At 39.6% G+C, this 27,500-nt stretch overlaps 3 protein-coding genes across 6 annotated transcripts in view; 1 reads left to right on the top strand and 2 right to left on the bottom strand.

The window, feature by feature from the left end:
* scyl2 (SCY1 like pseudokinase 2) overlaps nt 1-10,996 on the top strand; it is a 12,687-nt gene extending 1,691 nt beyond the window's left edge. For all 3 annotated transcript variants that reach the window (XM_046071987.1, XM_046071989.1, XM_046071988.1), the window contains exons 2-18: nt 86-282; nt 425-582; nt 977-1,121; nt 2,733-2,882; nt 3,005-3,226; nt 3,863-3,979; nt 4,072-4,197; nt 4,620-4,796; nt 5,318-5,440; nt 6,223-6,336; nt 6,537-6,669; nt 6,790-6,908; nt 7,079-7,179; nt 7,440-7,509; nt 7,655-7,732; nt 7,837-7,959; nt 8,038-10,996. In XM_046071987.1, the coding sequence (XP_045927943.1) occupies nt 106-282; nt 425-582; nt 977-1,121; nt 2,733-2,882; nt 3,005-3,226; nt 3,863-3,979; nt 4,072-4,197; nt 4,620-4,796; nt 5,318-5,440; nt 6,223-6,336; nt 6,537-6,669; nt 6,790-6,908; nt 7,079-7,179; nt 7,440-7,509; nt 7,655-7,732; nt 7,837-7,959; nt 8,038-8,676 (2,772 nt within the window). In that variant the 5' untranslated portion in view covers nt 86-105 and the 3' untranslated portion in view covers nt 8,677-10,996. The remainder of the gene's footprint in view (nt 1-85; nt 283-424; nt 583-976; nt 1,122-2,732; nt 2,883-3,004; nt 3,227-3,862; nt 3,980-4,071; nt 4,198-4,619; nt 4,797-5,317; nt 5,441-6,222; nt 6,337-6,536; nt 6,670-6,789; nt 6,909-7,078; nt 7,180-7,439; nt 7,510-7,654; nt 7,733-7,836; nt 7,960-8,037) is intronic.
* Nucleotides 10,997-11,053: 57 nt separating this feature from the next.
* On the bottom strand, nt 11,054-18,564 carry si:ch211-244b2.3 (uncharacterized protein LOC557230 homolog). 2 transcript variants are annotated; one of them, XM_046072014.1, is made up of 13 exons: nt 18,343-18,564; nt 18,207-18,226; nt 18,074-18,113; nt 17,058-17,187; nt 16,547-16,691; nt 16,345-16,465; nt 16,169-16,247; nt 13,752-13,863; nt 13,469-13,574; nt 13,282-13,363; nt 12,840-12,903; nt 12,247-12,361; nt 11,054-12,100 (listed from the first exon to the last, which is right to left on the bottom strand). In XM_046072014.1, coding segments are annotated over exons 1-13 (1,077 nt in total). In that variant the 5' UTR covers nt 18,344-18,564; the 3' UTR covers nt 11,054-12,038. The 2 variants fall into 2 exon arrangements, with proteins under 2 accessions (XP_045927970.1, XP_045927971.1); XM_046072015.1 differs by lacking the exons at nt 18,074-18,113; nt 18,207-18,226; nt 18,343-18,564 and having other exon boundaries at nt 16,852-17,184.
* Nucleotides 18,565-21,311: 2,747 nt separating this feature from the next.
* LOC123985220 overlaps nt 21,312-27,500 on the bottom strand; it is an 11,002-nt gene continuing 4,813 nt past the window's right edge. Inside the window, exons 3-11 of the mRNA XM_046072663.1 lie at nt 27,397-27,476; nt 27,046-27,238; nt 26,135-26,279; nt 25,906-26,038; nt 25,627-25,747; nt 25,407-25,485; nt 24,702-24,804; nt 24,492-24,612; nt 21,312-22,698 (exon numbers count right to left, since the gene is read on the bottom strand). Coding sequence (XP_045928619.1) covers nt 22,637-22,698; nt 24,492-24,612; nt 24,702-24,804; nt 25,407-25,485; nt 25,627-25,747; nt 25,906-26,038; nt 26,135-26,279; nt 27,046-27,238; nt 27,397-27,476 — 1,037 coding nt within the window. The 3' untranslated portion in view covers nt 21,312-22,636. The remainder of the gene's footprint in view (nt 22,699-24,491; nt 24,613-24,701; nt 24,805-25,406; nt 25,486-25,626; nt 25,748-25,905; nt 26,039-26,134; nt 26,280-27,045; nt 27,239-27,396; nt 27,477-27,500) is intronic.

The following is a 27,500-nucleotide window of genomic DNA, read 5'->3' as shown; positions in this document are numbered from 1 at the left end:
GTCTATTCCTCTTAGTTAAAAACTGTACTTTTCTTTAACTGTTTACCTGTCCTGGGCGAACTGTCATCCACTTCTCACCCATCAGCTGCCAGGTCAGGCCTGAACATGGAGTCTATGCTCAACAAGCTCAAAAGCACTGTCACTAAGGTGACAGCGGATGTCACCAGTGCTGTTATGGGCAATCCGGTGACACGGGAGTTTGAGGTTGGACGACATATTGCCAGTGGGGGACCAGGCATGTGCTGGAGGATCTACAATGGCACCAAAAAGTCCACCAAACAGGTGTGTATGTCTGTCTGTTTAAAATCGATGCCCGGACCAGGATAAATAAGTGACAACTGAGGACTTTCCACACCAGGAGTAGCAATGGACTTAAAGCTAATTTCAGGTGTTGCTAATTGTTGTTTGTCTTTGACCCTTTCAGGAAGTGGCTGTGTTTGTGTTTGATAAGAAGATGATTGATAAGTATCAGAAATTCGAGAAGGACCAGATCATCGATTCTCTGAAAAGAGGGGTACAACAGCTGACCAGACTGCGCCACCCCCGTCTCCTGACTGTGCAGCATCCTCTGGAAGAGTCACGGTGATTAACACACACACACACACACACACACACACAAACAGCTATATCAAGGAAACTCAAAGAGGGGCTTGACATTGGAGGGAAAAACTGCATTTGTCTGCCTGTGCATATGTGAGCAAAAGATTGTCATGATCAAAAGACTCTGTAGAGTATTCCCTGAATAATGTATGGCCCCTGAGGGCAAAATAAGGTTACGGCTATCTTGTGCTTACTTTCTTTTTACCACTCTATCTTTCTTTAACGTTCACCTAGAGCAGCTCCAAATTCAAAACACTTCTGTCTCTGTCTTTGCCTTTTTCATGTTGTTAAATGTCTCTGTCTGTTCAGGAATAACTTTCTTGTTACAACTTATGTTTCAAACAATACTAATGTTATTTGTGTATGTGGCCCTCAGAGACTGCTTGGCGTTCTGTACAGAGCCGGTGTTTGCCAGTCTGGCCAATGTGCTGGGCCAGTGGGAAAACCTGCCCAGCCCCATGCCCACCGACATCAAGGAGTACAAACTCTATGATGTGGAGACCAAGTATGGCTTACTACAGGTGAGAGTGCAGACTGGTTAGCTTGTTGATGTAGGACTGTAAATAAGGATTGTATTCTTTTATCTATTAGTCGCCAATTCTTTTCTCATGACACTGTATCAGAGTACAGGCTGACATTTTAAAAAGCCTTATTTTGTCTGACCAACAGCCCAAAACCCCAAAAGATTCAATTTATTATCATAGGACACTAAGAAGCAAAAATTCATATTTGCTGGATGTGCTGGAACCAATGAATTAAACAAGGGGTGGGCAATTTGACGATTTTAGATTGATATCTTGATGTCGCAATCTACTTTTCAGGTGAATCGTAGAGATTGCAGTATTTAATGTCCTCCTAAATCTGTTTCCAGACTTAATATAACCTCATTGCCTAGCGGATCCGCGCAATGTTAACAAACCAGTAGTGTTGTAGCCAACTACATGGAGATGCTGATTAGACAAATAACTTTACAGGGCTCTTCCTTGGGTGACGTATTGTAAACAATGCAGTTGAGTTGTGAGTGCTTGAAAAGTGTTATTTTGTGATCATGTTCTCTCTTTTGCTTCTCAAATTAGATTCTTAATCACCGTTTTGAAACCTGTGTAGTATTAATGTTCCAAATGGAGAAATTCATAGTCTATTTTAAGTCTGGCTATATCCTACTGGGCATTTCAAAATCGAGGAAAAAGGATCGCAATTTATATCTTGATTGCAACATGGTGAAAAGGTTTTTGGGCCAGATCGCCCACCCCTAATCAAAACATTATCCAAATTGTTGCTGATGAAATTTCTGTCTATGAATTTATTTGCGGCTCTAGGTTTGTGTGTCAGGAACTTTAAGATGACCTTTTAGCAAAGGACCATCAATTAAAGTTAGACAAAAAGATACTTTATTTTTGTCACACCTTGTCAGCCACTTTAAAACACATACTTTCAGTAAAGATAAAAAAAATGTGGATTTAGTGTATAAATTGTAACTTTTTTTTACCTTGTAGATCAACATCCTCTATACACATTATGTATGACACAGTAATTACACTGATGCTCACTGACTCACTTGTCAGAAGTATAATGAATGAGAACTTGCCTGTTTATTATTGTGAGCAGATTAAATCTTAGTTGTCTAGCAGGTTTTAGCACTATGTAGTCTACATCTGACACATGTCCGACACATTCATATTGTATGCTGTTTCTTCTCACAGCCAGTTGAACCAGCTAAATTCCACGCCTCACCTTTCAGTGTTATGTGGTTGCTGCAACATGCCGCAGTGACAATTAACTTGATATCAGGCCTCCAACTTTTTTTTGGTCTTCATTTCCGTTATCTTGCCTTTTACTGAAAGGAGATCATAAATGGGTGATATGACTAAATAAATGCCTGAAAAGTCTACCATAGCAACTGTTTACTAATCCTGTAGTTATTACAGAAACATTTTCACCCTTCCATACCCAAGATGCCAAGTGTCTAAATGTAAATTAAATCCATGGCATTACGTGTGATATACTGTGTGTTGACCCATTCACTGTGACTTATCTTTGAGTCAGACTGTTTGCAACACATTGCAAAAATCAAACAAACTGTTGCGTTTGTTTGTCTTGCTTTATTTTCTGACATTTTTCTATCTCTTCAGATCTCGGAGGGTTTGTCCTTTCTCCACAGTGGGGTGAAAATGGTCCATGGCAACTTGTGTCTTGAGAACATTATCCTCAACAAGAGTGGAGCCTGGAAGATCATGGGCTTTGACTTCAGCATCTCCTCTGCCAACCCCTCAGATGCTGAGGTGGGAGACTTTTGCGCCTTTTTAGTACATTCTGCCAGGCAGGGCTTCAACATGCTCTTCCAAAATAATGTCTAGCAGTATTGTCGCATCTTTATGTTCTCACATTCTCTCATCCTCCTCAGCCTAAGTACACATGTAAAGAGTGGGAGCCCAACCTCCCTCCACTCTGCCTCCCCAACCCTGAGTACCTAGCCCCTGAGTACATCCTATCTGTCAGCTGTGACTCCGCCTCCGATATGTACTCGCTGGGCGTGGTCATGCATGCGGTCTTCAATGAGGGCAAACCTGTTTTCCAAGTCAACAAGCATGACATTTTTAAGAGCTTCAGCAGGCAGCTGGACCAGGTGAGTGGAAGCGTGCCAAATGTGGGAGCATGACAATTGACTGGACAGACTCAGAGGATCATTAATCCTTCATAAAACTCTATAACAGTTGTACATTGTAAGCACTTTTAAAAAGCCACTTGAACTTGGGATGGGCATTTGTTTTTCTTAGAGACATGCTGCTGCAATACAGGGCCATGCAGCGTGTGGACATTATTTTCATCCCACATGCTTATTTTTTCCTTTTCTCATGCTCATCTCTCTGGCAGCTGCTGTTGTCTGCTCAGTCATTGTCCAGCTCTTAGTGTAAGCGGATGTTTTGGGAAGATTTGATTTGAGTGATAAAATGGAAAAATTTTCAAAATAATCCTGATTATTGAAATTTGACACACTCCAGGATCCGCTGCTCCAAGCTAATGTGGAGGCTGTTCAGGGAGTCTTTGTACATGCATTCAAACTGTTGTGAGGGTTGACTTCAGACAGGCAATATGTAGGAAATGTGTTCAGAATCAATCTTTGAAATGTATTCTTAAAAATAAAGTCATGCAGCAGATAACAGCTACAGTACAAATAAAAAATTGTGTTACTATTACCAATCAAACACTAATTTTACTCTTTTCTGATCTGTTCCATTCTTTCTATGTTGTTCAATTGTAGTTGAGCAGCATGAGTCCAGCACTGCTGAACAAGATCCCAGAAGAGGTGCGGGAGCATGTGAAAATGCTGCTCAGCATCACACCCAATGTCCGACCGGATGCAGACCAGATGACTAAGGTTTGCATTCTTACAAGATGTGTGAAAAGAATAGCATATATCTGTAGTGTAATGTCTCCTGACTTTTCTTTGTGTTTTTGTTTAAAATTCAGATTCCATTTTTTGACGACGTGGGTGCTGTGACCCTGCAGTACTTTGACTCCCTCTTCCAGAGGGACAATCTACAGAAGTCCCAGTTCTACAAGGGCCTCCCCAAAGTCCTGCCCAAGCTACCAAAGGTAATTGTTGTAAACTTTGTATAGGAAACGTGGTCTATATTTTAGGTACGGAGGATGAGCTAAGCGGAAACAAGCAGCAGATATTTTCCATATTTGTTTACTGTGCAGTAAGCAACAGCAAGTTTTGGTATATTTGATAGTCCGGGTTTGTTGTCATGTTACTGTCCTTTCAGTGCTCCCGTATCTATTAGAAAACATGTTATCACATGCTCTCTGTTTAATTGCTTCTTGGAAATTGTCTTTTCATTTGGTTTCTGTTATATTTGTTTCTGTTTTGTATTCCTTTGTCTTGGTACTTTTATATTTTCCATTTTGTTAAAAGTGCTCTCTTATAAACTCATCACAAACATACAGTATCACAGTTTGAAGTCTTACTCATTTTCATGGCTTCATGGGACCCTTTCTGTTTTTCTTTGTCTCAGAGAGTGGTGGTGTATCGAATCTTGCCGGCACTGACCTCTGAGTTTGTCAACCCGGACATGGTTCCCTTCGTGCTTCCCAACGTGCTGCTGATTGCCGAGGAGTGCACCAAGGAGGAGTATGTTCGCCTCATCTTGCCTGACCTCACGCCTGTTTTCAAGCAGCAAGAGCCTGTTCAGGTAGACACACGCAGAACACAGCAGCTTATGCACATGTCTGAAACAAAGTTTGTTGTTCAAGTGTTCAACATTATAGTTAGTCTAAGCAAGCCATGCACTTAAGTAATGACATCAGTCAGGTAATGTGCTCTGTCTTTTTTAAACTCAGAAAAGTGTGATTTTCCTCTTTAAACTTTTGCATGATGTTTCCTCCTTTTTGGCATTTGTGTTTGAGACTTGAAAGTGAGATTAATCCGTTAAATATAACCGACTAAAGAGCATGCTCTTGTCTGTCTTTGTATTTTTCTTTCCATGCGTCTTCAGGCTAGTAATATGGTGAGTGGTCTCTGCTGTGAATATGCTCCGGTCACATTAGCTAGTTTGTGCGTTTTGCTGTCTGTAGTACTAAAAGCTAAACCAAAGCCACTGAAAGCACTGTGACTTTTTAATTCTCACTTAACAATTTACTCATCTGCAGAAAGTTGTGCATAATAATTCTCTTGCTTTTGACTCTTTCCTAACTGGGTCCCTGTGCTGTGCAGATCCTGCTGATATTCCTGCAGAAGATGGACCTACTGCTGACCAAGACACCAGCGGAGGACATTAAGAACAGCGTGCTGCCTATGGTCTACAGAGCTCTGGAAGCCCCTTCTGTACAGATCCAGGTACAGAGGGTATGGGGGTGGGGCTGCTTAGTATTTGAGGTAGAGCCCGACCGATACGGGATTTTTAAGACGAGTACTTTGAACAAGTACAAAGTACAGCTGATTATGTTAGCTGAGTGCTGTGTTTTGGTGTTCCAACACATGTGCTGTCAACAAGGAACAAACTATGCAACAACAACACTTATAACAAGATTGAAGGGTCCATCTTACCCTCCTTTTTTTGAAGATGTCATTTATTGGCTGCTACAAACTGATTTATCTGCAATTGGCTCATGTCGGCCAATAATATCAGCACGACGATTTATTGGTTGGGCTCCAATTTGAGATACTGTTGGGATTAATTTAACATAATCAGCTGTAAACCATAGAAACCAGCAAAGTGACCAGCAGATAAATTAAAGATGGTGGCAATATTACCTAGCAGTGATCAGCATCATCAAATAGGGCATGACTAAAGGAGATATTGTATACTTGATTTTTTTTTTTTTTATTTAAAAAGCCAGCATCAAAAATATTTTTAGGCGTGTTTGAGATTTCTAGTTGCTTTATTGCTGAAGACAACATCTGTTGGAAGTATAAACACAATGAAAACAGTTGGTCGATTTTTACATAATTGCTGTCTACTTTTAGCATCCCCCTTGGAAACCTTGGACCTTTATTTTCCCCACCTGCTGTACTCCCCGTTCTTTTTTTCAGTGCTACCTTGAGAGCACAGTAAGAATGAATGCACTTGGCATCATCAAAATGTCAGATTTCAAAACGTCTTATCTGTGGCCGAGCAGGAGCTGTGTCTGAACATTATCCCGACGTTTGCCAATCTGATCGACTACCCGTCCATGAAGAACTCCCTCATCCCTCGAATCAAATCAGCCTGCCTACAGACCTCCTCACTTGCTGTGAGTCTAATGTTTTGCTCTCAGCGTGCCTATGCATAAATAAAAATTTTTTCCTGTAGTTAATACCTTAAGTGTCTCTGCTTTTGCCATTCTCTAACACTTATTCTTAACTTTCATCACTGTCCACTACCAACTGAAAAGTCTGAATTTGTCTTTTAAATTATGAAACTTGTCTGTATCTTGCTTTTTTTACTGTTTAGGTACGAGTGAACTCTTTGGTGTGTCTGGGGAAGATTTTGGAATATCTAGACAAGTGGTTTGTTATTGATGAGATCCTGCCCTTCCTACAACAGATCCCCTCCAGAGAACCAGCCGTACTCATGGGCATCCTAGGTAAAGAAACTGGAAACACTCCACTTTTTACAACAGCTTTTTTTTAAAGCTAATTGACGTAGAGCAACCTCTTGGTTTGCTCAATGTTTGGTTATTTGACTTCCCCACTGCTCACTTTAGGAATCTATAAGTGCACCTTCAGCCACAAGAAGTTGGGCATCCCCAAAGAGAACCTCGCCACTAAGAGCTTGCCCCACCTTGTCTCTCTTAGTATAGACAGCAACCTCAACCTTAACCAGGTACTGCAACAAACACTCACAAACACATACCTTTTAAATTTCATTTACCTGCAAATTAGACATCTTTATTTTGCTGTAAACACCTTTTGCATAATCTGCTGAATTCTATTTAATGTGATATGTTTTTGTTCCCTCTTTTCCAATAATATCTGATATATTCCACGTTTCAGTTTAACTCGTTCATGGTGGTTATACGGGACATGCTGAGTCGCATGGAGGCTGAACATAAGACCAAGTTGGAGCAGCTGCACGTCATGCAGGAGCAGCAGAGGTGTCTGTCATACTTTTAAATCACCCTGAACTACAGCCTCATTTATATTCTCTCTGATTAAATATAAAATGGTTAAACATATTAATGAGGATTTTATACCCTATAACATCTAGGGTAATTGGATCTGTCTTAAAAAGCAATTAGCAGTTGATACCGACTACATCAATATGATAATGATATGACTAACCAGCATTGTATAAAAGCCTCTATTCGCATTCCTGCTCCATTCTTATTATGTTCATTGTTGTCTCTTCTAACAGGAGTATTAACATCTCTAACCCAGGGAACCAATCAGAGGAGACCAAGAGTACACCTAGCACTTCCAACCAGGTGAGAAGTTGATTCCATGACAAATTAACAGATCAGAGGACATGGATATACTTACTGTCTGTGCAAAAAATATTTTAAAGTTTATTAAAAGTCATTAAAAGCCTGGAGCCTGCAGTGATTGCATCTGGTCTTTTCTTCTTTTCAGATTGATGATATCTTTGGTAGCGCAGGGGTTAATGGAAAAGAGAATGGATCTGCAGCAACAGCCACACAGCCTAATAGAGTACGGAAACAATGACATACTTCATTTACACAAATGTTCCCCTTTTGTCCATTTAGCATGCAGTCCAATTTGTTCATGGTCTCTCTTCCTTTGCACCTCCCTAGATGTCTCTGACTCTAGAGGAGAAACAGCGATTGGCTAAGGAGCAGGAGCAGGCAGCCAAACTAAGAAACCAGCAGCCATTAGCACCACAGACTATCAAATCAGCCACCTCCACCAACACAAAGGTAACGTCTGCCAACGTCTATGCACACAAAAACACTTCTGGTTTCTGATGATAATTCTTACCCCATTTTATGTTGCAGACTAAGGATCTGACAAGCAGCCTTCTCAACAACATGACATCTCTGAACAGCCTGTCCTTGGCCAACACAGCACGACCAGTCCCAGTGCAAGGCACCACCATTGCCGCCTTCCCCTCCCCCAGTCCCATGGTGGGCTCAATGGGTGCCCCAGTCTCCAACGGCTTCAACCCACCCATGGGCTTTCAGACAGGCGGTATGAGTATGGGTATGGGCATGCGCTCCACAGGCCCCGGCCTCTACGGCGGCATGGCCACCACCACCAGCACCCCAAACTTTGGAGCCCTCACTCAAAATCAAGGACCCATTGGGCAGACAAATAAAGCCCCTGACATGTCAGCCTTGGACAGTCTTTTTACACCTAACCAGCCCAAAGTTACCCTCAACCAAATGGGTCCAAAGGCTACACCTGGCACCAACACCCCATGGCTCAACCAGTTTGGTTCAGCCCAGAACGCTCAGACTCAGATGCACAGTGCGCCAGTAGGTATGGGAGGAGTGTCCAGCGGGTTTGGGATGCAAGCAAACCCTTTTTTCAGCCCACAGAACTTTTCTCAACCTGCTGCTTCCCCTAGCCTGAACCAAAGTGGAGTTAAACATAGCGCATCTGTCAACAATGATCTAAAAGACTTATTCGGCTAAATGTAAAATGAAAAAAAGATGCAAGGTTAAGTATATTCTTTTAATACCTTTGAACAAAATAGCCTTGAATTCCCACTGAAAAAGACACTGATTGAATGTTAAGATTTAAAATCCTTTCAAGGGTGTTGCTGTCTGTTTAAAAAAAAAACAAAAAAAAACAAATCCTACTTGGTTTAAACTCTGACTCTCGCTCACATTCAGCTGTCAAATTAACCTGCACCTGAATTCCATTTCTACTTGCCCAGAGGGACAAAAGGTTTGGGTGGGAACTACTACTTCTATGCTGTGTTCTTTAAATGCTGGGGGTTTCCTACTGTTTTGTACTTACTACATTCTTGGGAGTCCAAATATCATGGGTTGAGATCAATCCCAGCTCAGTTTATTCAGGAAGGTTTTGTGTTCATATCATGAATGATTGAATGGATGGAGTTGATTTCACATCCTGAACAAGTCGCAATCGCCTCCCCACTTAAAATTGTCAGGAAAAGATGGGAAAAAGTGGCTTCCATCCTTCACATCTGCTCAGTTTCAGGCTTCTGTACCTTTTATTGCTTCTCCGGACTATTGCAGGATATGCTGCATTTCTAAAGTGATCAGAGAGGAGTTGGCTTGAAAACAAATGCTGCATAGACGAAAATGTCTGAGCCCAGTAGGTGGTAGCTTGAAGTGTAGCACTGACAAGCCTTCAGTCACTGATCTGCATCCAGGAGGCTTCTCCGTGGACGCAATCTGAAAGAGGATGTAGAAAATTGACAGCCCCACAGTTGCTGTTTAGACTGGGTAAACCAAGTATACCCACTGCAGTCCGTCTCCATGGTAACTGTTTCTCTGCAGTACCAGAAACATTCATTTTGTGGACACAAATTAGACAAATGACCCAGTCTGGTCTTTACTTTTTCCCCTTGCTGCAAAACGAAAGCTTTTTTTTCTACTTAATTTGACATCTAAGCAAACATGTTGAAAAGGGAAGAATTAATTTTGTCTGATCAAAGTTTCACCTCTTAAAGTAACAAAAAACTTGGAAGAATGAATGACTTATCTGTGTCTGATAGTGGAGTAGGATGTATGGTGTAGCTCTTAAAGCAGTGTCCTTTTAGCAAGATGTTAATGCTAAAGGCAATGAACAAGGACAATATACACTGCTTAGGCTAATGTGCCTTAGATGGGTACATGTGTAAAACTAGACAGACAGCACTCATCTGTTACTCAAGTATTAATATTTTCCCTTTTAATCAGCTGTCTGGCTTTTGCTTCTCAAATTACTTGCTTTGTTGCATGTTATTGAAATTGACCACAAAAGATCTAGTTAGAAATTTTTTTTTTTTTTTTTTTTTTAGCATCTTTTCTAATAATGATTCCGAATTATATCAGTGACCAATGACATTTAATTTCACACATGCAGCTGGATTTGCTCTAAGGTTTTTAAGGAGCTCAAAAATCCTCCTGTGCACCATTTTTGTTCGTCAATTTGTACAATAAAGATTTCCACTATATTTTGATTTCAGCACTTTTCATCTGGATATGTGCTGGTGACATAATATTATGAAGTGTAAATATATAGTTATTTAAAAATGGATTGCTCTGTGAGGGCCTTGGCATTTTTATGTCCTTGTAATAATGGTTAAGAGGCCTTAGATGAGTCGTGTGCAATAATCCTTATTTGGTTGTTAAGGGTGCTTATCGATTGGCTCAAGCAGCCGTTGATGTGTCCTTAACTTCATCTTTACTGACCTAGGATAATTACATGGGTCTGTCAGATTTTTTTAAACCACTTATCATTTATCCGTACTGATTCTAAATCTTACATTTATGAAAGAGAATCACACCATTGTAGGTTTTTTAGATGCACCTTGGTCACACTGTATTTCTGCTGGCAATGATTGTTGTTAACATGCTGAAGTGTAATGTGTTTTTTTTGGGTTAACTTGTTTTTGTATAATGCCACCTATACAAGGTGAGCTCTCTCCAGCTGCATGGCAGTGTTACTCGCTAGTGAATTTGACTCAAGAGATTCAGGTCATTTCCCTATTTTTGTCCTACAAGACTACAAATGTGTCCGCAATTTTAGCTTTTTCATCTGTAGATTGACATACAGTATGTGGCAGTTTTGATTTCATCATAAAGTGGAAGTGATCTGTGAAGTGTGTCACACATCCTGGCAGAACCCCAAAGCAGAAAACAAAGCTTTTTCTTCTAGAAGATTATTTGTATACCACAACTGTCATATGTGTAGTGTGGCCCTTGTTTTATGTGTTAAGGTGCTGGTTTCTGAGGTGGTTTAATGAAAATCTGTACATATAAAGGAAAGTACACAATCTAATATTCTCAAAGGGTGTTTGTCTTTTGTGTGATGGCTTTAAAACACTACATCAGACAGTGGAGTGTAAGTAACTTTAATTTATAGAAGAAAGACAAGCCAAAGAGCAGTTAAGCGGCAGTATTAATGAACACTTGTATAAACAAATATCCATGCACAAAAATAGGCAGTGTTTAATGAAACATCAAAGCTAACCTCCTTTTCGTTTTATGTTGAGGTATCTTGTCAAAAGGTAAACATTAAAAAGTGCACTAATTACAAGGCAGTACTCATGAATCAATCATTTGTAGATTTACTAAACTACATGTGCAAAAAATAGGCAGGACACAAAGATCAAAATTGATGCAGCAGAACAAGAGATGTTAACTTTTTGATCCGACGCATTCCTGGTGCTAACATCACCCACAATGCAACTCGACTGCAGACAATTTGGAGATTTGGGTGCGTTATGCTACTAGTGGCCAATGTAGCTTCGAGCTGCTAGCCTCAAGCAGACATGAGGAGCTGGCTATAGAGGTCTTGCAACCTCACTTCTTTCTAACCCCACACGCCATGATTGTTTTTAATATTGTGACTTGTAGTCTTCAGTCTAAACCGACATTGACTCAAGTGACACTGCTTGAGGCAATTTATCAGACACAGCTACCTCTGGAATCACAAAAGGCTTTATACATATATAAAATAACACTCACCAAGACCTGTAAACAGACTTTCATGTGTAAAATTGGTGGAGTTCCCCTTTAACTTCAACTCAACCTTACCATAACCCTGAAAACACTATTTAAAGGGCAGTGCAAAAGATGTCCCATATCTTGTGAATATAAATAAATTGGCAGATGCTTTAAGAAAAGGATTAAATGCATTTGATTGTAGGCCCTCATGATAAATATGTTTAAATAACTGTCATGTAAGGTCATCCAATCAGCAAAGAAACTAAGCAGCTTGTGAAAACAGTACTGATTCAGACTACCTGAGGCAGGCATTGAGGTAATTATGAGGATCAACATTAAGTTAACCCCCGACCTCCAGATGTGATGTCCCACATTCACTGGTTAAGTCGTCGCACTAATCTGGTGGTGTTTGTGGACAAGTTCCTTTGAGTCATGGCTGCAAAAGACAGATTCAAAGTAAATCGGTGCTTCAGATATTACTGTAACATTAACCACCTTATAAGCGGGAAAGAGTTCTACATAGCCCGCAATGCAGATTTTTGACTTGGACCAAAACTGTCGTTGTCCATGTTTACAACTCACCTGGGAAGTTCAGCTCATAGTTAAAACTATTGGTGGTAAACATCATGGTGCCTGACGGGTTCTGTTGGTACTGGAGCTCGATGTCCTGACTGGAAATGCTGCATTGACGACGCACCTACACACAACAAAGGAGCATAATGACACTAACTGTATAGTCTTGTTAGTTCAGGAAATTCTGCGTGTATTTTACCGTGATGCTTATGATTTACCCTCTAAGTATCATGTGCTCTTTTGGACTCATTGACTTTATAATGCTTTTTTCAAAACGCTAGCAGCATGGCTCTAGGGATGGCATTGAGCTGTACTCGTTTTTAGTTCTAATTAGCAAATGTTAGCATGCTAACACTAGGCTAAACTAAGATAGTGAACAACTGGATGGTCAGCATTATACTTGCTAAACTTCAGCATGTTATGAGCATGTTAGCATGCTAATATTAGCATTTAGCTGAAACCTGTCTGTGTACATCCTCTCAGAGCTGCTAGCATGGCCGTTGACTCTAGACATTCTAACTTATTTACTGATTTACAGGATTTTGTGCTCCATAATAGGCTACTGGCATTTGCACATCAACAATATAAAGTTTTAGTCTTACTTTCAAATAATCTTTCCATATTCCATCTCTATCTTGAAACTGCCATCGTGGCTGTGCGCCCCAACTGTAGAATAGAAGAATTTAAGTTTATGAAAACATTTACATTAGTATAATGTTACATTTACATATGCCAAATGATTTTTTTGCCATGCAGATTTGGTGCGTAAGAAGAGACCGACATGAATGAGGGAAAAGTCATGTACCCTTTACACTTAAGTTGGTAATCAAGGGTTTTTCAAATTAGGGTCTTTTAAGGTGTGTAGTTTTTGAAGCAAAACCCTTCATACACCTTAATTACACCGTAATTTGATAATTAATCTAGATTTAGCCCGCAAATACTTAAATTAAATTCACGTGTTTGGTATGTTTTTACAGGTAAAGTAAAGATTAATTTGTGATATTTTAAGGGATTCTCGTCTCATAGTGAAATGTTTATCCTGACCCGATGCTCTGTTGACTCCCATCGTCAGCAGTCCTCCTCACTTGTCTTTTAGTTCCAATATTGTCATTGACCTGACACATACCTATGACAAACCAGAGTACACAGAGATGTAGTGGTATTTAAATCTGCAGTTGTCAACAAAAGCAAAATGACTGATTGTTTGGTTTGTTTGGCTATTGTGCGTTACTTGAAAAATCCAGAGTATACGAGAATCTCTTGATCTTGAAGTGTAGTTGGCCCCGTGGATTCAGCTGGTATTGTCTCTCAATGGCACTGCTATCAAATGAACAAACCTACACACAAATACAAATATGCACAAATAAGTCCACCTTATAAAGGAATTCATGTTGTCCCTGAAATAAACCTAAACAAACCACGTGATGGAAAACAGTTGATTTTACATTTTACATTGGTAGGTTTTGTTTATACGTTTCTGCTACAACTACGAAACTGCTGGATGCCATACTTACATGTGATTGATATTCTGTCCATTTCCCCTCATCTCCCATGAACTCCCACTTGTAACCTCCATCAGTGAGCTGCGAGGAGGAAGCCGTGGGAAGAACTGAGGTGGAGTAAAGGCTGCAGAGACATAAAAACACTGTCATGTATGTTCATACAAACTTTTATACAGGGTGGTCTCCTATTCCTACAGTATCTCACAAAAGTGAGTGCACCCCTCACATTTTTGTAAATATTTTATTATATCTTTTCGTGTGATAACACTGAAGAAATGACACTTTACTACAATGTAAAGTAGTGAGTGTATAGCTTGTTTAACAGTGTAAATTTACTGTCATCAGACACATCAAAATAACACATCACATAGCCAGTGATGTCTAAACCGCTGGCAGCAAAAGTGATTACACCCCTAAGTAAAAATGTCCAAATTGGGCCCAATTAGCCATTTTCCCTCCCCGGTGTCATGTGAATTGTTACAAGGTCTCAGGTGTGAATGGGGAGCAGGTGTGTTAAACTAAGCTCTCACACTCCCTCATATTGGTCACTGGAAGTTCAACATGTCACCTCATGGCAAAGAACTTTCTGAGGATCTGAAAAAAGAATGGTTGCTCTACATAAAGATGGCCTAGGCTATAAGAAGATTGCCAAGACCCACTGAGCTGCAGCACGATGGCCAAGACCATACAGAGGTTCAACAGGACAGGTTCCACTCAGAACAGGCCTTGCCATGGTCAACCAAAGAAGTTGAGTGCACATGCTCAGCATCTTATCTGTGAGAAATAGACGTGCTGCCAGCATTGCTGCAGAGGTTGAAGGGGCGGGGGATCAGCCTGTCAGTGCTCAGACCATACGCTGGACGCTGCATCAAATTGGTTTGCATGGCTGTCGTCCTGGAAGGAAGCGTGTTCTAAAGATGATGCAAAAGAAAGCCGCAAACAGTTTGCTGTAGACAAGCAGACTAAGGACACTGGATTACTGGAACCATGTCCTGTGGTCTGATGAGACCAAGATAAACTTATTTGGTTCAAATGGTGTCAAGTATGTGTGGCGGCAACCAGGTGAGGAGTCCAAAGACAAGTGTGTCTTGGCTACAGTCAAGCATGGTTGTGGGAGTGTCACTGTCTGGGGCTGCATGAGTGCTGCTGGCACTGGAGAGCTACAGTTCTTTGAGGGAACCATGAATGCCAACATGTACGGGAAATGATGCAAACCTACACACAAAACATCTGTTATTTGTTATTATAAAGATTATTATAAAGATAAAGTTATTATAAAGAGAGTATTATAAAGGGGCAACTTTTTGAGCAATGTTGCTGGGCAATCTTGCTAGTGGCAAGTCCGACTATATTTTGAATGGATAGCGGCGGTGCGGGGCAGGTGGCGGAGTGGTGGGGGAAGGGTATTACGGTAGTAATCTTTACTCATTACCATTGATGACAACGTTGCCCTGCACGATTGCTCTAAAAGTTGCTCTGTGTATCATCAGCTAAAGAATATGGGTGAAAGAATGGATAGCAGGGATCGTCTGTGCTACAGAGAGAGCTGAAGGGGAGTAAAAAAAGTTTTTTTCCCAGAAGAAGTAGCTGCCTGCTCTGCCAGCTGCCTGCTCTCATTGGCTGGATGTGGATGTCGAGTCGGCCGACTCCTCCGGATATTTGTCATGATAGATATCTGGCTGGCGTCTGTTAAGTGTCAGTGATGTGTCGGGGAGCCGTTTTGATGCGTAGTTCACACATAATTACTGGCGACCGCAGATCGATCGCTGATTTACCCCTGATCACTGCTTGACGGTCGCAGAGTGAATTAGGCTTAAAGGTGATGGACTGGCCCAGCATGTCTCCAGACCTAAACCCAAATGAGCATTTGTGGGGCATCCTCAAATGGAAGGTGGAGGAGCGCAAGGTCTCTAACATCCACCAGCTCTGTGATGTCGTCATGGAGGAGTGGAAGAGGACTCCAGTGGCAACCTGTGAAGCTCTGGTGAACTCCGTGCCCAAGAGGGTTAAGGCAGCGCTGGAAAATAATGGCAGCCACAGAAAATATTGACACTTTGGGCCCCATTTGGACATTTTCACTTAGGGGTGTCCTCAATTTAGTTGCCAGTGGTTTAGACATTAATGGCTGTGTGATGTGTTATTTTGTGGGGACAGCAAATTTACACTGTTATACCATCTGTACACTCACTACTTTACATTGTAGCAAAGTGTAATTTCTTCACTGTTGTCACATGAAAAGATATAATGAAATATTACATAATATATACAAAAATGTGAGGGGTGAAATCACTTTTGTGAGATACTGTAGATAAGGCTGCTGGTCAGTTGACAGAGGCTGATCTATTAGAGTGCATACCATACAAAAATGTTCCTGTATGAATGAAGGAAATTTAGACAAAAATAGGTATCCTACAGATCAAAAGTCTTACCTCCCCGTGTTGGAATTGAATTTTGGACGCCTGCGTACATTTCTGCACACACCTGTGGTGCAGTTTGTTTGGGTCATGGCTGCAGAGCAAAAAGCAATCAGTCAGATTTAACTGTATCAAGACACATTTATTTAAATTACCAAGCTCACACAAGAAAAATTATATACATGACATACTGGAGAAGTTGAGTGTGTACCCCATCGAGCCCACAGTGAAGCTGAAGGTTCCCTGAGGGTTTACAGTGAACTGACGCTCAACATCTTGACTGCTGATTGAGGAGGCCATCATGCTGGAGCTCTGAGAAAGAGGAGGAGATACAGAATGTAAAAAACTCAGAGATAAATGAACTGAAGGGTTGATATTTGAGAGTTTCCTTACCTGGGATCCATATTCACGCCACAGCTGGTCATCTCTGAAGTACCAGCCTATGTCCTCCGTCTGGCCCTGTGGTAGGAAGCTTAGTCTCTGCACCTTCTGAGCTGCATTCAGAGTTTTTAACTTGTCAAAGTCTATGAACACCTGGCTGTGAAGGACATGTATGATTCAGTTTGATATTCTAAATACTTCTTTGAATGTGACATTTTGTTTTGAGTGCACCAAAACAAAACCCATCCATCCAAGTATTGTATCAATATGTTATTCACCTTCATGATAATATAAATTCCACCCTGCAAAAAACTTACAATGGCAAAATCCGTTCTTTGTCAATCCTTACATGCCACATACCATTCAAATAACTCTAGATTATACTGAAGTGCTTCCAAAATAAAATACCTAAACCTTAAAACAAATTTTCTTTGGTTGTCAGACAAACTGAAAGAAAACAAAATATCCCTTGAAGATAAGTTTACCACTCCCTTTCTGTTCATAAAGGCCTGAAGAACACTACCCCTTGCTAGTGTTAATGGTGATTCCTTTAGCTCCAGGTTGGCAGTAGTGGGCCTCGATCACACAGTCGTTGTCAATTCGCAGCCATTGATGTCCATCTGACAGCTGCCACTCATACTGTTTCGCATTGACTGTAAAATAGAAGAATATGGGATCTTTTAATACATTCATGTATTCTCTTAATGACCCCTGATCTGACTTTCTTTCTCTACGGTCCTGGACAGGTTTGGAGCTAATTAAATTAGTCCTGCCATAAATTGGTACAGATTTGAGAAACTTGTACTTAGGTCTTTTCTTCTCATGCCACTCTCTATTTCTACTCCACTACAATTTAGAGGGCAATATTGTACCTTTTACTATATAATGTAAGATTTTTGGCATACAAAGCATATAAATAGCTTAGAAAATATGTTTTGTTATAAATGAAACTACCCAAAAGTTTATACAAGTACAGCTGAAACACTTAGTTGAACATTAGTAGAGTAGAGTAGAACATTGAGTAGAACATTAATTGGGAACTTTTTGATAATTACCTAGGCTATTATCTCATATTATATAATACATAATAGTACAACAGTTGCAGGGGACATTTCTTTGCCTTGATAACTTTTACTTTAAATTCTTTTAACTACATTTTCCTGATTATAATAGGCCACACACTTTCGCTAATTAAAGAATCGTAATCCTCTAGCACTAGTCCTGTATTTTAATAGATGTATTTGTAAAGATCATAAAAACATGACAAACAGGTAGTTAATCTGCTCTGATAAGTGAGGAGCCCATGTCCCTAGTTGCTGTCTGACTTCATGTATAATAAGTCCAATGAGGATCCACGTCACAACTCTTTCCTGAAGTCACTTTTTTATGCTTTAAAAAAAAATTGCCTACAAGAATATCATATATTCAACTTCAGATTCTTTACGTATTTTCCTTGGAAAGTTACTGTTAGTCAGTCCTGCAGAGTCAACTAAAAGCCTAAACTGCAGGCATTAACTTCAAATGTCGTGGTATACAGACCTGAAGTCCCCCTCAAATAGCCCACCTCCTCTTCATTGTCCTGTAAGCAACAAATACAAATAAATAAAACTCATTCTGTCAACTTCCACTTTCTTTCGTTCAACGTGATTCCTGGTGTAGTAGTAATACTCACCGTGCTGTGAGGAAAATACACTGTAATAATATCAACAAAGGCAGATTAAAAACAAACAAAGGTAGAGTGCGAAAAACCCAAATGTAATTTTAACAATAATATTGTTGCCTTATTTCATTAAATCCCCTTTACTTACTCTTACGCAGTAACGATGTGAAGGTTTCGCTTTTCCACAGCTTGACTTTCAGTTTTGCTTCTCGGCAGGAGTGTTGATTACGAAATCAACTCACGCAAGCAGAACCAAAGCAATGATCTTTGGTGCGTTCCAGTTAACGTGGGAAAACCTCGTTTGGCCAGCTGTTTGTTTACAGCCAGGTTAGCTATTGAGACTGCCGGTAGATTAAAAAAACGCATTGTGTGGTATTTACTCACACTAAACACTGTAGGAACACGCCCACAGACAGCTGTTGGACAGCACTTTGTGTACGAACATTTCTATGCGTCACAAGTACACAGAAGTACTAATAAACAGTATTACTACAGCTTTCACTATCTGTTGATACCCCGACAGCCAACTTGGATCACAAAGTCGGGGTAGTGTTTCTCCCGACTTCTCAAGCCGGGCCCCCTACCTGTTCCTGGTGGTAACCGAGCTTCTTACAAATTCTATTACTGAAAGCTCTCTAGAGGGTATCCTTATAGCAGGCAAAGAGATCGTGATAAGCCAACTGGCAGACGATACTACGCTTTTTCTCAGAGATGATACACAGATTTCTGCTTCACTTAAAGTAATTGAGCCATTTTCTAAAGCATCTGGTCTACTTCTGAACATTGAGAAATGTGAACTCGTGGCTGTTAAAAACTGTTTAACCTCTTCTTATTGTGGCATCCCAGTTAAAAATTAACTGAGGTACTTAGGAATAACCATCCTCAAGGATAAAAAATCCAGAGGCCTAGTTAACTTTAACCCTATTAATTAAAAAGACCCAAACAAAACAAAACCAATGGTTAGAGCGGGATTAATCACTAAAGGGTCGAGTCCTTATTTCTAAGGCTGGAGGAATATCTAGTCTGACTTTTGCTGCTCTGTCCCTGTACATTGATGACAAAGTGTGCCGGAAAATAGACCAGATGCTGTTAGATTTTTTGTGGAAAAACCGTATTCATTATATTAAGAGGAGTGTTATTATGAATACCTATGAGTAGCCTAGGGTGGGCTAAATGTTCTGGACTTTTCCACGTTAAATAAGACCTTTAAGATTAACTGGATTAAACAATTTGTAAAGAATCCGGACTCGTTGTGGAACTTGTATTCTCTATGCTTGGTGGCCTTAACTTTATGCTGGTTTGTAATTATGATATTGACAAAGTACCAAGCTCTCTGCTTTTCACCGGCAGGCCTTTTTGTCATGGGCCTTAATTTACAAACATAATTTCTCTCTGCACAGATATTATATCTGGAACAATCGTGACATTCTGTATAAAAACAAGTCCCTCTTCTTGGAATATTGGTTCAGGAATAACATTTTACTGGTAAGTCAGCTTCTAAATGAGCAGGGTTTTCTTCTTACTTATCAGGAATTTCTACATCTATATGGGATCCCTGTAACACCCAGAGACTTTGCTCTGGTTCTGGATGCCATTCCTTCAGGTGTACTTGTATTGTTCAGGAATGGAAGACCTGACCTTCAGGTTGTATCTGCATTTGATCCTGGTGACTATCCAGTAGGAAAAGTTTGCTTCTCTTCCCGTCCACTTAACAACAGAGCTATTCGTGCCTTGTTCCAACAAGACATAGTCTTTATTCCATATGTCATGTATTATTGGAATCAGTTTGTCAATGATCTGTGCTGGAGAAAAATTTGGATGTTGCCCCATAAATATTTACTTATTACAAGGCTAAGGAAGTATCCTTTAAGATTATTCATAGAGTGTACCCCACTAAGTATTACATGAGGTTTAAAAAGGACATCGATCCTAAATGTACTTTTTGTGAGACTCATATAGAAACGATATTACTGTTCTGGCACTGTACTTTTGTAAAAAAAAAAAAATTGGAAGGATGTATGTACATTTATTAATGGTTATATATATCCAGGTTTCAGCTTGTTCTGGCAGAATGTTGTTTTTGGGGGTTTCTGCAATGAAAAGCCGCACTGCGACCATTATTTTATAATTTAGTTTTGTTTCTGGCAAAATTTCATATACATAAATGCAAATTTACAGACAAAACCCCCCTATTTATAGTCTTTAAGAAGGAAATTGAACTTTATTTTAGAACACTTGGTTTTTCTTCCAACAAAAAAGCTCTGAAGGTACTTAATATCTGTACACGTTTGAAGGTCTTTCTGTGATATTCTTGTCCTTTTTTGTTTTTTATATTTGTCTCTTTTTTTTGTAGCCCCCCCCCTCCCCCAGCTATTTGTTCCTTTGTATCTTTTATGTGCTGTATGCATAGACTGTATGTAATACTGCTCTACTAATAAAGAGAAAGGAAAACAAACAAACAAACAAACAAACAAACAAAAAACTTCTCAAGTCAGGATTCCTGAGTTAAGGGGACGTTCCCTTTGAAATTTTGACCTTTGAACTCGGAAATTCCGACTTCCCATGTCAACTGGAACGCACCATAGGCTAAGCTACATCAATATGATTGTCTGTCATTACAAAGGTTTTCTTGTTATCTGTTACGCTTTTCGTTTTTCAACACAAAGTTACATAATAATGCATGTAGGCCTAACTCTTAAAAGCCTATGACAGGGCAAATGTGAAATCTTTTTATTTATTTGACTAAAATACTGACAATGATGGGCAGGTTTTGATAGAGAGGGGAATAATAATAATAATATTCCAACGTAATGGTCCTCTGATAAATATGTTATATAATAGGCTATGTCTATAAATATTTTAATTATATATTCAACTAACAGTGAACATCTTTGCCTTGTGTTCTGTTTAAACATTTTCATTGTCTCAGTGAAGCGATAACTTACATGGACTTGTTTACTGGACAGCATGGCTATGTAAATTATATGGGCATAGTTCATTTTAAAAAGGTTCAAATGAGGGCAAAGATAAAATGTAGATTCACCAACGTAGGGATATCATGTCTTATTGCCTCAAAAACAAACAACAGACAAACAAAACAAACACTGGATGGATTTATTTTATTTGCTAAAAATGATAATTTTCAATTCCGATTACAGGATATTTATTATGATCTCTGGTACATTTGTACAAAAGAGAATAAGTATGAAGTAGAATTAAACTGAAGATCCCAGACTTGACGTCTAATCATGAGGAAAACATTATATAAATTACCCGAAGAATTACAGATCATTATTGCATAATGTAACCATGTAACTGGGTCATGTTAAACACTTCAAAGGTAATGTGCATACACAGCATAATGCTGTTTAGAAATGGACTTGAAATTGCATTAGAATTCATCTAAATTGTTCAATTCTATTACATCCGAAGGCCGTATGTAGATATGCTACAACATAACATCAGCTATTTGTGTCATCAGTTGTTTGTTCCATATCTTAAATTCTTCTTCAGATTTACCAACAAAACAATTGCATCCCCCCGGTAGGCAGTGTGCAGTAAGTCATTACATTACAAATAATTTGGTAAAAGGCAGGTTTACATTACATACTTGGAGTGCAAGTTCGTCATGCAGAATTTAGGTGCAGGTTGGTAAACCTCAAAGCCCTTTGACACAATCCCCTATGGCAACCACATTTTTTAAAACCACAACAATCATCATTAGTATAATTTCACCTTATACTGAACACCTTTCTAATTTAAACACAGCTACAGAACCAAATCAACTAACTAACTAACTAACTAACTAACTTGGCAAGGTTTAGGCACCAAAACCACTTCGTTAGGTTTCGGAAAAAAGAAACGCAGAAACCCTAAAGGCAAACTTTTTCCACTGCAAAAAGCACAGATTACTTATTGTAAAATGTATGCTATTATTGCACAATAGTTCATTCATTAGGTCTTCCAAATCCCCTCTTCTTCATTTTTGCCAACAAAACAACAATTGCATCCCCCCGGTAGGCAGTGTGCAGTAAGTCATTACATTACAAATAATTTTGTTAAAGGCAAGTTTACATTACATAATCTGAGTTCAAGTTCATCAGTTAGAATTTAAGTACCCAGTTGGTGAACTTCAAAGCCCTTTGACACAATACCCTATGGCAACCATGTTTTTAAAAAATCACAAAAATAATCAGTATCCTGAACACCTTTCTAATGTAAACACAGATGTAGAACCAATTCAATTAAAAACTATTAGAACCTACTTGGTTTAGACACTTGGTTAGGTTTAGTGAGAAATGCAGAAAGCATTTCTGCCAGAAAGCACTGAAGTCAAACTTCTTCCCCGTGCATGAAGCACCGATTAGTTGTATAATGTATGCTATTATTGCACAATTGTTTGTAGACTTTCTTCTTGAGGTCTTCGAAATCCCCTTTATTGTTCATACCAGCACACGTCTGATTTTGCGTTTTCGGTTGGTTTTGAGGTTGGTTTGAATCATCGCTGTGGGGGGAAAAATTATTTAATTAATAAATGCATCTATTTTCGTGGTTCAGGATTACAATTTATGGACGTTACAGTTTATCTTAGTTGATATTCTTCATGACTTGTGAGTTCTCTGTAATGCTTTATTTTACGGGCCAATAAATTCCTCATTATTCATTAGTTTCATCTGAATAACTTTATTATTGGGAACTATTAATAGGTAGAAAGTGAGACAATGTTGAATTGGTACACTTAATGAATTAATTTCAATAAAAGAAATAGTTTGACATTTTAGGAACTATGTGTATTTACTTATTGCTGTGAGTTAGATGAAAATATTGATCCCACTCTCATATCTGTATGCTAAATATGTAGTCAGCAGCTAGTTAGCTTAGCATATTATAAAGACTGGAAAATGGGGGAATGGCTAACACGGCTCTGTCAAAACACGGTAAGAAAATCTGCCAATCAAGATCATTTTAACAAGATATACCTAGGGAATCGTTAATGTGTCTACAGGCTAGCATGCAATTCAACATACACTTATCGGCCACTTTATTAGGTACACCTGTCTAGCACCAGTTTGGACTCCCTTTGCCTTCAGAACTGTCTTAACTTTGAACAAGGTGTTGGAAATATTCCTCAGAGACTTTGGTCCATATTGACATGACAGCATCTCAGCTGCTGCAGATTTGTCAGCTGCACATCAATGATGTAAATCTCCCGTTCCACCACATCCCAAAGGTGTTCTACTGGACTGAAATGTGGTGACCGTGGAGGCCATTGGAGACCATGTCCATCCCTTTATGACCACAGTGAAGTTGGCATGTTCAAGAAACTAGTTTGAGATGATTTTAGCTTTGTGACAAGGTGCATTATACTGTTGGAAGTGACCATCAGAAGATGGGTACACTGTGGTCATAAAGGGATGGACATGGTCAGCAACAATACGTAGGTAGGCTGTCACGTTTAAACAATGCTCAATTGGTACTAAGGGGCCCAAAGTGTGCCCAGAAAGTATCCCCCACACCATTGCACCACCAGCAACCTGAACTGTTGATACAAGGCAGGATGGATCCATGCTTTTATGTGGTTTACGTCAAATTCTGACCATCTGAATGTCGCAGCTGAAATCGAGACTCATCAGATCAGGCAACGTTTTTCCAGTCTTCTATTGTACAATTTTGGTGAGCTTGTGTGAACTGTAGCCTCAGTTTCCTGTTCTTAGCTGAGAGGAGTGGTACCCGGTGTGGTCTTCTGCTGCTATAGCCCATCTGCTTCAACGTTTGATGTGTTGTGTGTGTTGTGTATTCAGAGATGGTGTTCTGCATATTTTGGTTGTAACGAGGTGTTATTTGAGTTACTGTTGCCTTTCTGTCATCTCGAACCAGTCTGCCCATTCTACTCTGTCCTTTGACATCAACAAGGCATTTTTGTTCACACTACTGACACTCACTGGATATTTTCTCTTTTTCGAACCACTCTTTGTAAACCCTAGAGATGGTTGTGCATGAAAATCTCAGTAGATCAACAGTTTCTCAAATACTCAGACCAGCCCGTCTGTCACCAACAACCACGCCACGTTCAAAGTCACTTAAATCACGTCTACATGCCTTAATGCACTGAGTTGCTGCCATGTGATTGGCTGATTAGCTATTTGTGTTAAGCAATTGTACAGGAGTACCTAATGAAGTGGCCAGTGATTGTATATAAGGACTAAAGTTTGTAATATGTTTCAAGAAATTATTAGGAACCCGTAACATAAAGGATTACCACTTTCTCTCATCACAGTATGTAAAACACAACTCAACCTCCAAGGTCCAGCTTGTATGAATTTCCATTCACTTTGAAGATAATGCTGTCGCAGTGGTTTTGCTGGTACTTCTTCTCAATGTCATCACTGGTTACCGAGCTTTCAGTTTTAGTGCCCATCTGTTGAAATAAGGCCATTCATATCATCTTGGTTTATCTTAAATACACTTTCTCAGCTAAATGAACCCTCCAGTCTGCAGATAATTTACCCTGTGTTTGAACTCGTGCCATGTTCCACCGTCTCCCTCAAACTGCCACTGTGGTGTGGTGCCCAGAGAAAGACTGTGCAATGCTTGGACTGCATGAGAAGCCCTGTGACGACAACATCATATTATGGATTTAAAGCAACAGTTTAACATTTTGGGAAATATCCTTATTCACTTTCTTGCCAAGAGTGAGATGAGAATATTGACACCACTTTCATGGTTAGCTTAGTTTAGCATAAAGACCGGTAACAGCGAATGGCTAGCCTGGCTCTGTCTAAACAAGGTATCAAAATCTGCCTACCAGCACCTCCAAAGCTCACAAATTACGATGTTAAATCTGTTTGTTTAATCTGCATAACAACTACACTGTAAAAACAACAAGCTGTTGTTTTACAAGGGGGTTATGTGCTGGACTATCCTATACAAACAGTGTTTTCCTCCGCAGTTGGGGTTAGGGCTCATGTTAGGATATTGTTAAGCATCTTAGAAATAACTAGTTGGGGTTAGGGTTTCCAGTCTTTATGCTAAGCTAAGCTAGCTGGCTCCTGGTTGTCGCTTCAGAGTGCTATCAATTTGCATCTAACTCTCAGCAATAAAACGATTAAGCGACTTTCCCAAAATGTTAAATTATTCATTTAAAATAATATAAAAATCTATTTATTTTATTTAATTTTCTCAGTTTGCCCAAAAATCAAAATCCAAACTCACCCTCCTCCTGCTTGCTTTTGTCGGTACACTGGGCGGCGAGTAACTTTCCTCATTGTCTGTTTACACACCTGTTGCATGTCTAACAAAAAATAAAAATAAAAGGAAAATAAAGGCTATATCTGAAAAAACAATGTTCAACAACAATGTTCTGCATGTGGAATTTAGTTGGACAGGGGTTTTAAAAATGTGTATTCTGTTATGGTTTTTGAGTATACTTTACCTTTGAATCTGATCTCAAAGGTGTCAGCGCCAATGTTGAAGGTAAAAGAGCCTGTTGGGTTACTTTGGAACTTGCTCTCTATGTCAGAGCTCTTCACAGGGCTGATGTTGCCCTTTGAATCCTGTCGAAAACCAAAAAAAATAAATAAATAAAAATCAATATTCATGAACAAATTGAACAAGAAGATATTAAAAAAATAATAAATAAAAACACATACTGACTATTGATTATGTCACACTTATAAGAAAGGGACAGGTTCAGTTCTTTAATTCCATCTACCTTGTCTCCATACTTGATCCACTTCCGGCGCAAGCTGCAGTACCACATCCACACAGATTTTCCATCATCCAAGCGTCTCACACTCAGACTCTTTCCATACACTCTCATCCTGTTTAAATCTATACTTATTGCCCTACAGAGAGAAACAGAGAGTGAGAGACAAATCATCCACCAGTTTCTGTTGGTCTGCGCTTACAAAATGTTTAAGCACTGTGTTTTTAGCTCTTACCCATAAGGTGTGCCGTAGATTTTAATGCTTTTGGTGTGGGGCAGCGAGTACTGGGCCTCGATAATGTGATCATTATCAATATCAAGCCAGTCTTTTCCACCTTTCAGCTGCCACTGGTAGCACCGGCCATCAGTAAGCTTTGGGCCTGATTAGAAAAAGACAAAATATTGAGTCATCAGATGACATAAAAGGTTATGGTTGGAGTCTTTCAGCCTCTTTTATGTCATTGTTTTGTTTTTTCCGGCCAGCAAGCTCTCATAAACTGACTGTATGCTACATGCTCATGCATTTAGCAGCTAAAGAGCTAAACCACAAATTCACACATTAACTTCAGCAGCTCACAGTCCCAAACAGAGCAAGTCTGCGCTTCAGTTTTCAGATGTTTATATTGCTAAACTCTATCAGCTCCGTTACCAATCAGTCACAACTGTCTAGACTAGCCTAGTGCGGTTCACTTGATTACCCTCACGGTGGGACTTAATATTAGCAGGAATCTAAAAGAAACACAGAGCGAAGAGGTGCCATTTCATGATGTAAACTTTAAACTCTCTAAAAAAAAAAAAAAAAAATTAAAAGTCAATTTTATTTATACAGCTCAAACTCACAAAATTCTCTAAGGTAAAAGCTCATTATAAATAAAACTTTACAAAAACAACAACAATAACCTAAGTAAGAGCAACAAAATAAGGTGGACAGACAGACATGCAATTAGCATCCTATATACAGAGTAGAAATCAGAAAGACGCAGTAGTAAAATAAATATTGGGCAAATAACATTTAAAACATGTATTATGAAATATGCCTACATACTCAGTATAATGGGTTAAGGAGTTTCCAGTGTAAACATTTTTGAAATTAGGCTGTGGATCAAAAAGAAAGACCTTCATTCAATCTCTCTTCCTCTTCCTCACCACTTGATGTTGAATGTCCTGAAGTCCTGTTGCTTGAACCAGAGGACGCCCTTCCACCTCTGGGGTGGTTCAGCTTACAGCCGGACCCGTAGCGACAGTTTCCTTTCACGGCATACTTGCAGACGTGAGGGTAAGAGCAACTACCACCATCCCGACAGCCACCACTGTTGTAATACTTGCAGGGCTCTTTCCCCTGAGCATGAAAAAGAAACTATATAAGATTCACTCTCATCAACATTTGAAAATGTGTAAAGACTGGGTTTAAGTGGGTTTACTGATCACTTCTCATGGCTTTACGTGTAATTATAAAATAGATGCTGACTCCAACACCCTCTATGTCCTAAAACAAACCTGACGAGGAACTTTTACACCTGAGTGTCCGTCATCAGCTTGTTCGTCATCTGATTGTCCATCTTCTGATTCTTCGTCATCTGATTGTCCCTCACTGTCAAACT

This window comes from Micropterus dolomieu, linkage group LG16, assembly GCF_021292245.1.
Source record: "Micropterus dolomieu isolate WLL.071019.BEF.003 ecotype Adirondacks linkage group LG16, ASM2129224v1, whole genome shotgun sequence".
In the NCBI taxonomy this organism is placed as follows: domain Eukaryota; kingdom Metazoa; phylum Chordata; class Actinopteri; order Centrarchiformes; family Centrarchidae; genus Micropterus; species Micropterus dolomieu.
This window is presented reverse-complemented; position numbering and strand designations above follow the sequence as displayed.